At 40.7% G+C, this 11615-nt stretch overlaps 1 protein-coding gene across 3 annotated transcripts; it reads left to right on the top strand.

Annotated features, from left to right (window-relative positions):
* The first annotated feature begins 576 nt into the window (after positions 1–576).
* LOC127476489 (leukocyte elastase inhibitor-like) lies at positions 577–10216 on the top strand. 3 transcript variants are annotated; one of them, XM_051799456.1, is made up of 8 exons: positions 839–895; positions 1321–1598; positions 2289–2464; positions 4373–4510; positions 5335–5452; positions 6046–6188; positions 6920–7087; positions 7822–10216. In XM_051799456.1, exons 2-8 carry the CDS (start codon positions 1520–1522, stop codon positions 8221–8223), a joined length of 1224 nt encoding a protein of 407 aa, XP_051655416.1. In that variant the 5' UTR covers positions 839–895; positions 1321–1519; the 3' UTR covers positions 8224–10216. The 3 variants fall into 3 exon arrangements, with proteins under 3 accessions (XP_051655417.1, XP_051655416.1, XP_051655418.1); XM_051799457.1 differs by lacking the exon at positions 1321–1598 and having other exon boundaries at positions 577–895; XM_051799458.1 differs by lacking the exons at positions 839–895; positions 1321–1598 and adding an exon at positions 1604–1765.
* The last annotated feature ends 1399 nt before the right edge of the window (positions 10217–11615 follow it).

Below are 11615 nucleotides of genomic sequence, written 5' to 3'. Positions count from 1 at the left end.
TTCCTTTATAGTATGACTAGCTTCTATGTAGCTTGTTTCATATTCATTGTTAAACATGAGATTTTCTAGATTTTGAAACCTGAGCTGCTTAATTGGGTTGCCATGAAGTGAAGGGGTTAGCCTTGCAAGGCTTTCCGGCAAAGGGTTCCCTATGCAATTGGTTGTTTCTGGGCAGGAGTGCAACGCTGCCTCTTGTTTTTGTGCACAGCTTCAAATCAAGGCTTGCTGGTCATCATCAAAAGGTGCTAGACGGCCCTACCTTTAATTCAGTGCACAGTAACCCAGCTGTCTCAGATGAAGAAAGTAAAAGCATTATTCTAAGAGCAGGGTGGTGACACCGAACAGTTTTGTCACCAGGACGCATGTCATGCACTCCAGTTAGAGGGCTGGTGCTGTGCACCCGAAATCAGTACAGGCATTGTGTGTTCTGGTGGCCAGACCGAGGGCTGTTGGAGATCAAAGATCGCGATAAGCCGAAGAAAACCCTCCATGCTTTTACTTTCTTTAATATGGGGGAAAAAAGAGGCAAAGATGACTGACCTAAAATTTGGAGCGTAAATAGAGACGCAGGGTGGGAAGACAGAGACGCGCTGTCCCGAGCGGCCGCGGTGCGCTTGTCCCACGGGGCTAAAAAACCCTCGATCCTGTACCGCTCGCGCAGGAGAGGTCTGTTGGTTATTCCCGCTCCCGAAGCTCCCCCTTTCCTCCGCCGGGACACCCAGGCTTCCCCCGTGGGCAGCGGGACGAGCGCGGTCGCGGGGTAACACCTGCGGCCCCGCCTCTCGCTCCGCCCCCCCGCCCCGGCAGGGTCCCCTCGGGTGTCCCCGCGGTGTCACTGCCCGGCTCGGCTCCTTCCGATCCATCCCATCCCGCTCCGCTCCCGCCGCCCCGGTAGGTAGGCGGCCAGGCGGCCCTTGGCTGCGCTGCGGCTCCGTGGGGCTCCCCGGGGCATCCTGCAGGAAAGAGGCGGTAACGGGACGAGACGGGGAAATTTTTCCTCCGCACTTCCCTAGCGGTGTGGTCTCTGCGGCGCGGGGGGCGCTTCTTGGGCAGCCTGGATGGAGGCTGTAAAACAGCTGGTTTGGGTGGAAGGCTTGCGCAGAGCGGAGTTCTAAGTAAACGAAAGTGAAAGTACGCTTTGGGTTCGTATAATTTTAGGGATGTTAGTGGGCGTTCTTTAGCATAGAGCTCGATAAGAACGTTGCAAAGCTGCCGGCTGTTTACCCGTCTGTCGGAGGAAGCTGAAAGTGATATTCTGCAATTCCTGTAGAAAGACTGTGCAGGAAACACGCAAATTGTGGTGTAAACTCTTCCACGCAGTTGGTCCAGGACAGAAACAGCCACACCGACAGTCCGGCTGCAAGCAAGCACAGAGCAGCCGGCATCTGAGCTGGGCGAGCAGGAAGGTTGTACCGCATCCAGCAGTACTGCCAGTGGCCTTTGGGTGTTTTTTTGTGCCTGACACAGCCCTTCCACCTTTCACCCGCTCCAAGGGCCTCCTCGTGAGCATCTCCCCAAAATGAATCGCTGCTCTGACCGTGCAGTGTCAGTCCTGACGCTTTTTCTGCTCTGCACTTCGCTTCTGCCTTCGCTGACCGGTAGGTCACCTGCAGCTCTGAGAACCCCGCTCTCCCTGCCCGAGCCTTTAGGGCCGCCCGGCCCCCTTGGGAGTCGGGTGTGTTTGTTCCTGGATGCAGCGGGCAGGCAGCTCTCTTGCTCTCGGCAGCGCAGGCTGGAGAAGACAGCGGTGTTTTACGTGCTGAAGGTCAGTGTACCCGGAATCTTTGGCAGGATTAGCACCTTTCAGGGCCTGGTTTTTGTGCCATGAAGACGGGCAGGTTGCTGAAAGGAGTCTGAATGCCCCTGAGCAGATATTGCGAATGTCCTCTGTGCAGGATGTGGGTAGAGGAGTTGGGGGAAAGCTGCTGGAGTGAGATCCTCGGGATGTGCTGGGTCTGTGAGGCTGAGGGACTTTAATTTGCAGTCCTGCCAGAACATGGACTTCAAATTTCAGATCTGAAGGCAAGGAGTTTTTTCTATGATTCTTTAAAGTTAGTGTGATAAGAAAGGTTGGAATATACAATTTACGTGGAAAAAATCCCCTGCTTTTTCAATGTGACTGATTTTTTTTTTTTTTTGAGAAGAGAACGCACTGACTGATATTCTTGCTGTTTCTATTCACAACTGCAATCTGTTTAATCCAGACATTACTCTCTGAGTCACACAGAGTTAGGCAAGGTGTTTGAAGAGTGTTTCCCAGGGTCCTTATCAATTGTTTTATTTTTCAGCTATAACCATGGAGAACCTGCCTAATGCCAACAGCAGATTTGCACTTGATCTGCTCAGAAGGTTTAGTGAGGCCAACCCAACAGGAAATGTTTTCTTCTCTCCTGTCGGTGTCTCTGCTGCTCTGGCCATGGTACTTTTGGGGGCCAAAGGTAATACAGAGGCCCAGGTGCTGAAGGTTAGTAAAAACCAAATAAAATTCGTTCACATTATATGTTATTCACATTAAAAATGGTTGTGTGTTAGGGCAGGAAAGATGAAAAGAGAGCATTATTTTTATATGCTCAGGACAAGATTTCTTTCATGTACACTGAGTCTTTCTCAGATTCATTTCTGCAGTTAGTTATGTTCTGCCTGCCCTGCTCCAGAGCCCTCTCTCTATATCTTCTATGGCCCTTGTTGCTCATTTAATTTCACTTGTTGTTTCTCAAAGTAGGAAACTAATTACATTAATCAGTCTCCTTTTAAATTGATTAAAATTTTCAGCAGCAAGGCCTTATGAGAGATTTTGACAAACTATTACTTTATCACAAAAGGTCACTGATAGTATGTTCACTGTTATAACACTGTGTATTTTGTAAAATGCACAATCGTAATATATAGTTTTATATTTAAAGTGTAACAACTATGAGATATGTGGTATCAATATCTTAGTCAGCTAGGCACTCAGATATCTCTGAGGAGCTAAGCTTGCATGGTTATCTTTAGCATAGCCTTAGATTAGGTAAGATAGTTTAAAAAAACTTCCTTGTGAAAAATGGTGCACATAGGAGTGTTTCTGGCATGGAAAAGAGACTTCCTCACTATTATTTTTTGCACCTTTGTTAGGGTAACGCCTGTAAAAGGGCGTATGAGACTTTTCATTGGAGTCATCATTGCCTATGAATAATTTCACCTTTGTATTCTGGACTTTAGGAGGAACTGTTTTATGCCGTTGAGTGTTGCTGTGCTTACTCAACAAGACAATAAAATTACTTTCTAGCTCCGTGTTCAAACAGACTTGAAACATTTTTCATGTAATCAGACTGACAGCCCCACCTAGGATAAACCTACTGACAGCAAAAATCATGCAAAAGGAACTTGGGGGAAATAAATGTGTTTCAACTCAGTCACCCTCAATGAGACATGTTCCTGTACCATAATACTTTACTTATGAACACGGTGCTAATTAAGGAGGCAGTGATTAGTAATTGTTGAGGGTTGTTTGCAAGCATACAGAAATTTTTTTCCGTGATCATATCTTTACTGTAAGTTGCCTACATGATGTTTTTGCTCAGCCATTCATCTGTGCAGCACATCTTGCAGTAAGGTGGGCAGCAGGGCCTGACCAAAAACCCAGTGAGAGAAAGTGAAGGCTTTCCTTTGAATCCAATGACTGCTTCATAGCAGTCTTCCTACTGTGAAATGCATGGTTTAAGTTAGGATGTGAATGTCCCTACTTTGGTCTAGCCTTCCCTGTTCATGAGGTCTGGCAGCTTGTGCTGTCATATCTGTAAGCCTTGGCCAGAGAGCTTGACTCTGGAAAAGGAAGTACTGGTAAAGAGAAATTTCAGTAATGCATTTGATTTTTCATTTATTTTGTTATTTAATTATATTTTCACAAAATTATAAAAGACAATTTTTCCAAGTTTTTTCAAGACCTCACCTGTGCTAGTGGTGATTGTATGTTCTGAAAAGCAAAACCCCAGGTTTTCTTTGGCCAAAGGGGGAACCAATAAAGCAAAAGTGTCTCCATGGCACCATCTCTCTCTTCTATTCCCCACATGGGAATGAGTTCTTGGGCCCAGTGGTCCATGGAGAAGCATACAGACATCATACAGACAGGACTTGGGGTTCTGATCAACAGCTTCAGCTGTGACTGTGCATAAACGAGGAGCATAATACAAGTGACTGACATGGGCTGTGTAGCACCAAGAAACAGTTTGATTCATTCCTGGAGGTTTACAGAAGTCTCTAAGCAGCTTCCAGACTCTTCTTTTCTCTTTCTTCAACCTACCTACCTGTTGGATCAGACCTACCCTAGAGATACACTCTAAATTCTTTTAAGACAGTATTAACAGCAGCTAGTTAATTTCTTTTATTTCAGACACTTCATTTTGACAAAGTTGAAGACATTCATTCAAGATTTCAGACTCTGACAATGGATATAAACAGAAGCAATGCTCCCTATCTCTTACGACTTGCCAGTCGGCTTTTCGGAGAGAAGTCCTACAGCTTTTTGCCGGTATGCTGGTGCACCACATGATGGTGTGTGGTGGAACCTGGTGGGAAAATGCTACTATTTGAGTATTTATGAAGTACAAGTATTTCCGGGCATATTTCTAAATGTTACTGGGCAGCTGACAAAAGTATTGCTGCTTGCATATGCATTTTCATAGCTGTAGGCATCTGTGCATCTCACCTAAAGGATGTTACACAGCAAACCCTTTTCATTGCATGTTCACTTCTGCTGCTCTTGGGCTCAAGAGAGAAATCACTTGTGTAGGTTTTTAGTTTACAGTAACTATCATAACATTCCACTCTGTTGCAAGCAGAGGATACAGGCAGTTAGGATAGGCAGTTTAGGATACAGGCAGTTCTGTTTCTGTTGCAATCAGCTTTTTAGGATTTTCATTGGTCTAGTACCACATTACTTAAATATTTAAATAATACGTTCTTTATTTGGTAGGGGATGCTCAGTATGTCTTAACAACATGCCTCTTCGCTAGCGAACTATAATTTTGTCTGCATCTAGGTTGCTATTTTTTATCCCTCTTCAGCTATTTCAGAGAGGTTTTTTTAATTCTATCTGTGCTTGAGCCCGTTTCAGGAGAATTACAGGTAAATATTGCAACACCTGCAGTAAGAACCCCATCAGCTGTAGATGTGGCTGCTGTACTATGAGGCTTACTCTAAGAGCAGAAAAAACCCTGCTAACCTCAGAATCCCCCTCAGGTAGTGCACTGTTAGAAGCAGGTGACAATCTGTTTGAGTACCTCTTATCTACCTGATAATTATGTTTTCTTCTCTGCGTGCAGTGAAAGCTGTTCTTATCGTTCCAAAATCTAGGATTTCCTGACTAATACACGGAAATTATATGGAGCTGATTTGGCTACAGTTGACTTTCTTCAGGCTTGTGATGAAGCCAGGAAAGAAATTAACCAGTGGGTTGAGCAGAAAACTGAAGGTAAACTACTTTGGTTAATAAAGTAACTGGCAGCATTTCATACTTTGGGAGCAGGAATAGGCTTTATTCTCTGCTGTCTTTAGAACAGTTTAATTCTGCTCTGGGATATTCATTTGATGTATTCACGAAACAAGAAATTACCTAAGCAAGATGTTTAAACAACGTCCTGAGAGTTTTCCTTTTTTGTGTGTTCAGGCTGTGAGTGCCTCCTGTGAGTTCAGGAGAGATGCCTGAACATAGTTATGAGTTGGAGAATTTTTTTTAGACAGTCTTGGTCTGTATTGTGTATGTATTTCTAAATTCAGTAATCCTTAATGTGGGTGTTTTCTGGTTCTTGTATGATGGGTCAAATGTGACAGTTTAAGCTAAAAATATTATGTTTTCATCAAATTACTTATCAAAAAACTGTTTCAAAAGTTAAAAAGTATGGTGAAGTAGAGAGACAGGTACTGAAATATATGTCATTACAGAATGGACTAGAGTTTTATATCTGTAGTATTCCCATGGTATCAGTTTCTTCATATATGTTTTTATATACCATCAACTTATTACAAGATTTTGTTGTCACTTTTTTTTTTTTGCTGCCTCTGAAGGTAAAATCCCTGATCTGCTGTCTGAGGGCTCAGTTGATAGCTCGACCAAGCTTGTGCTGGTGAATGCTATTTATTTCAAAGGGAACTGGGCAGAGAAATTTAAAGAAGCTGACACCACTGACATGCCGTTTCAGTTAAGTAAGGTAATACAGATTTGTCTTGGTAGCATATATCTAATGGAAATGTCAAATGATATAGGTGCTAAAGTGAAGCTTTGCTTACAGATAAAATAATTAAGAAATACAAAGTCTTTAATGAATGTTTTCAGTTCACCTGAAAGGACTTTTTTATGGATTTCAGTGTTTTTCTGTATTCAGCAAGCTATTTTTTGTCTCACTTACTGGAACAGTGTCAGAGACAGTTCTCACCTATAGATTAGGACCTAGCAGAATTTCTGTCCTCTAGCAGTTCAGCAGCTGTGAACTGTGACTGTTTGTGATGGTAGGTAAGTTGTACTAAAATGATAGCATGTTTTGGTTAAGCTCCATTTTCTTATTCTGTATTCTGGTTATGTTAACAGCTTTACAAGTTACTGTATACAGTCACCTGCTTTATGCTGAACAGAGTTGATCTTTGTTTACTTAACATGGTCATTTTTGTGCCTAGAGCAATATAAAGGTCCAGCAACTCACAGAAATTGATTCAGTTCTTGCAAGGTCTGTGCTATAGAAGCTAAAGGAGAAGCAAATATAATACAAACTCATTATATCTTCAGAGCAAACTGTTTTTAAACAGGCAGGCAGGAGTCTGATATCACCTGATATAATGGAGGAAAAGTTTATGCAAAAATGCAGTTTTAACTTACTTGTTTCCTATCAGTTCTTTAAATGAGTAGTTCCTCAACTGTTACTTTTGTTACCTTTTATCTATCCAGAAAGAAAGAAAGACAGTGAAAATGATGTATCAGAAAAATAAATTTAATTTTGGGTACATTCCTGAAGAGAAGGTCCGTGTTTTAGAGCTGCCTTACGATGGAAGAGAACTTAGTATGATCATCCTGTTACCTGATGACATTGAAGATGACTCTACTGGGCTGCAGAAGGTGAGCCATTTAAGCTAATGCAGTTGTTCAATGTTCTTAAGTTCAGCCATTAAAAATTAAAGCCTTAATGAACCTGTGTTCTCAGAGCCCCATATCTATCATTTAGACAACTCTCTATTAGCACAGCAATAAAGAATATGTGCATGTGCTGCACCAGGAAGAGGAGTTGTGTTCTGATTTTGTAGCTTGTGTTCATGTGTCCTCTGGCTTGCTGAACTGAAGCATGATGGAGGTTGAAAACAGAGTTAGCTGTGAAATAAACTTGCCTTGATTGTTTTTAATGACAGAACTTTTTTTTCATTACCTTTGAAAATCTTTATTTTCTCAGGCATGAAGTAGAGAGACTGTTTTCCATTAAATGACCAGGAACTCATCGGCTTCTTTGAGCTCTCTGATTATGATTTTTGTTACTTGTTTTTAATTAGGTAATTCCATTTAGTTAGATTCAACAGTAACAATGACTGTGTTGCTATCAATGTGTTTTTTTCCCGTGTGTACATTGCAGCAAGAAGCAAACGTCTGCATCACTTTGTAAAGTAAAAACTGCATTGATTCTGCTTAATTTTAATAGTATTTGTTTGATCTATATGTAGGTATCAAAGATATGGGTATGGTCATTTTTGTATAGTTGCTTTACCATTGTATAGTGTTCTATAAATAAAGCCTTGTAAATGCTACTGAAAATGAAAGACTACACTGGTGACATGTAATGATCTCTGTCTTTTTAATTCTAGCTGGAAAAGCAGCTTACCTTAGAGAAGCTCCAGGAATGGACACGTCCAGAACACCTATATTCCACTGATGTTAATGTGCATTTGCCGAAGTTTAAGCTGGAAGAAAGCTATGATCTTAAATCAGATTTAGCTGCTATGGGCTTGTTGGATGTATTTGACAGTGGTAAGGCTGACTTGTCGGGAATGTCAGGGGCACGTGACCTCTTTCTCTCTGAAGTTGTCCATAAAGCTTTTGTAGAAGTGAATGAGGAAGGCACGGAAGCTGCAGCTGCCACTGCTGGCATTGCTATGCTCTGCATGGTTATGGAAGAGGATTTCAATGCTAACCATCCTTTCCTCTTCTTTATTCGCCACAACCCAACACAAACCATACTTTTCTTTGGCAGATATGCTTCTCCATAAAAGAGAACTTAGCATTTGCAGACCAGCTCCTGCCGCTGTTAATGAAAACTTTGCTCCTGAATGAGTTGGATTTTGATGTAGGAAGTGAATGCTCCTGTCTTGAGTTCCTAGTAACTTTCACTGAGATTCTGCCTTTCCCATTAAAACAATTCCAGAGAAATATAGGAGTGTAATTTATTTTTCTTTCTTGAGATTGGCATCATCTTTAATGAAATGAGGAAAATCTTGACTGTAGACAGAGGAAACCTTTTGAAATTGGAGTAGAAATAGAAATAGTCTTGAAAGAAACGTGTGTCTCCTCAAGCGCAGGAAAACCCTATGTGCGTCCTTACATGGGTTTTTCTGTGTCAACAGCCCCCTGTTGTAATAATCAGTCACTCCTTAATAATCCAGTCACTCCTTATGCATATATGCTAGGATGTTCTTGCAAAGCTGTTCCTCCCCTAAAGCCTTGCTTTATGAAAATACGGTAATAAAATACTTCTAGGCACCAAAAGGCATATCCTGAACAGCTGAGTTTACCCAGTTCTGTCATGAAATAGAAGGTCAGATAACATTTGTTTATAGTCATCTATTAATAGAAAAAGGATTAAGCTATTTAAACAAAAGTAACCCCTTCCAGTCATTAGCCAGAAAACTTGAAAAAGAGCTTTTGAATGAGGAGGATTTTTAAAATTTACAGGCTGGTGCCATTTTAGTTATTGAAAACGTGAAAATGTGCCAGGGATTAGACATTTTAGGTGCCTTTTTGCAAGTTCAGAAGCTGTCAATATGAGATTAGATTCTGGCCAGAACCTATATCATCCTCAAAAGATACTTCACCTCCCCAGAGGATAACTGGGTATAATCTGAAAGAAATATCTGATGTGTATCTTTATGTACAAGGATTCTATATTTACTGACTTCCACTACCTCTTTATACACAAACCTCTTGTACTGTACCACAGCCTTGTGCCTGTGAGCCAATATAATTACATACTGTAGTGTTCTGTGTTTATTTCTGGAGGTTATTTGCTTGTATCATGTTTATCTTGGGTACTGTAATGTTTACCTGTACAACCTCAGCTCTGAGTGTGGCACAATAATTTCTGTAACTTCAAACTGTATATTAATTTTTTCTTCAAGCAACAAATAAAAGTAATTTTCTTAAACTTGTGTTCAAAATGGAAACTTCTGTGTGCAAGTTAGTATTTCAGAGTACAAAAATAACTGTATACCTGAAGGCTAGTTCCAGGGAAAATCACTGGTGCAGCAGCTGTGACCAGCTATGTGAAGTCCTTGGCCTGTTCAGAGTATGTGAAAATACTGAAAAACAAACTGGTCAATAGAAGAGGTGATTGCATGAACCATTAGCTTCCTCTGGAAGTGTAACTTTAGCTGCTTACCCCACAGGGAGCAGGGAGAGAGTCACCATCAGTATGAAATGGCACAAACACTTGGTCTGCATGTGTGTGCAATACCCCGGCAGCAAAGGCTCTGGTAGGTTTGTAAAGGAAAGAGTGTATTGCAGAGTGCAGTTGTGAATGTAACCCTTTCTGAGCTGAATGCTTTGAAAACCCAGCACTTTGAAAACCAATAAATGAGACAAATACTAGCACAAAACCATGTAAAATTTTGGAACAGTTTGACATTGCGTTAGTTCTGGGTTTCTGTGCCTTTGTCTTCAGCATTTAGCAAATAAAACTTCTGCTGCCATGAATGAGTTTTGCCCAAGGAAGGCTAAAAAACTTCATCATAAATACATCCTTATCTCTATTTGCTTAAACTTAGTCAATGCATGCAAGATATATGATTCCTGCAGGCTTTTAGGGCAGCAATTACCAGATCAGAAGAAAGATAAAATCTTGCATAATTGTACAAATCAGTGTAGCTTTATGAGGAGACTCATGTCTGTATTTATTGCTTTGGTCTCAGTATTCAGTAACTGAACTATTACAGAGATAAATTTGGTTTTCTAGACTATGTGTGCAAAATAAAATCCAGCAATAAGAATCTCAATAGAATCAGCTTCACATTCAAGCATTTACAAAAGCCCAGCCAATACTCCCATCCCGTAATTCATGTCCCACAATAAGGTGGTTGTGTTTTTCCTTAACACTGTTCATTTTTTTCCTGTGCTCCTGTAAGAACAAGTGACTGACAAGGGCTGACTCCTGCAGAGAAAACTGGCATGCCAACTTTATTCACATTTCCAAAAAATAATATCCTGCTTCAACTAGCTCTTGAGAAGGATTTTGTTTCTAGATCTACTGAATGAACACAGGTCTCACTGAGTTCAAAGCATAGTAATCTTCAGTATGAGATGATTTAACTGAGGAAAAAAGTAGAAAATATAAAACCAGGAGCTTAGCCTTAGTCTTAGCAAAGTAGCAGTCATAAATCCACACCCACAGTATAAAAAAATACATTATACACATAAAATATTTAGTTTATATTAACCTGGGGGACTCCAACATTAAAACCTTAGCTCACTGCAGTTAAATTTCCTAGGAGGGGACCAGTAAGTCCTTGAACAAGAACTTCCCTGTCCAAAACCAATTTGCAACTGGCTGCCGTTATGAGAAGACAACATGGGAGTTTCTTTGAGTGGAAGAGAAGATTACAGCAGCTGGACTTCAGTCTCAATTTTGGTCTTTCCTAAGAAGATCAGGCTTTGTAACAGTCCAAAACTCTGAGCAATATTTGCTCACTGTGCTATGATGAGTAGGCCAGACTGTACTACTGCTTACACAGACGCCTTAGGAAAGCTCTTTGATTTTGGTAATTTAAAAAGAAAAACCACCACTCACCACCACCATCATTTGGCTGCTTTTTGTGATTCATGCAGTTTAAGTTGCTCATTCTAGAAAGTAAATACCATAATGTGGATAAGGAGGAGAGTTATCTCTGGGTTTTATGTCACCTTATACTTGAGATAAATTTACTCAGATGAGTTCAGACCTTCACCGTTAAATGTTTGCATGTATCTATATATGACCAAAATCCTGGTGAAGTACGTAAACCTGATCAAGTGTTAGAGATGGATGTTTTTCTTGCTTTTTTTAATTGTGGTTCATTAGACCAGTGCAGTTCACTTGAACCTACTGAGATAAAAATGTACAGTTAAAATCAGAACCTGGCTTTTGTTAGTTTAGTTTTGTTTTTTTGTTTGTTTTTTTTTTTTTTTTGGTTTTTTTTTGTTTTTTTTTTTTTTTTTGTTTGTTTTTTTGTTTTTTTGTTTTTTTGTTTTTTTTACTGTAATGAACCTCTAGTTCTATCATGTCATCTTATGGTACCAGCTGAAAGCATATTCTTATCCATATTAATTAAGTGGCCTACACAATCCCTGACTACTTAGTGACAATGAAAGACAAAAACCACAGACAAAATCCTGGAGAGTGAGTGCAGCCTTT

The sequence above is a fragment of the Manacus candei genome, unplaced genomic scaffold (assembly GCF_025592945.1).
Source record: "Manacus candei isolate 608988 ecotype Guabito, Panama unplaced genomic scaffold, ASM2559294v1 h1tg000049l, whole genome shotgun sequence".
NCBI classification, from domain to species: domain Eukaryota; kingdom Metazoa; phylum Chordata; class Aves; order Passeriformes; family Pipridae; genus Manacus; species Manacus candei.
Note: the sequence above shows the minus strand (reverse complement) of the source record. Positions and strands in the feature narration are given on the sequence as shown.

Excerpts from the sequence above, each read along its gene's own strand:
- LOC127476489 (XM_051799456.1), top strand. The coding sequence starts at position 1,520 with ATGAATCGCTGCTCTGACCGTGCAGTGTCAGTCCTGACGCTTTTTCTG. Across the intron at positions 5,453-6,045 it reads GGTTGAGCAGAAAACTGAAG|GTAAAATCCCTGATCTGCTG; the intron begins GTAAACTACTTT and ends CTGCCTCTGAAG. Across the intron at positions 7,088-7,821 it reads ACTCTACTGGGCTGCAGAAG|CTGGAAAAGCAGCTTACCTT; the intron begins GTGAGCCATTTA and ends TTTTAATTCTAG.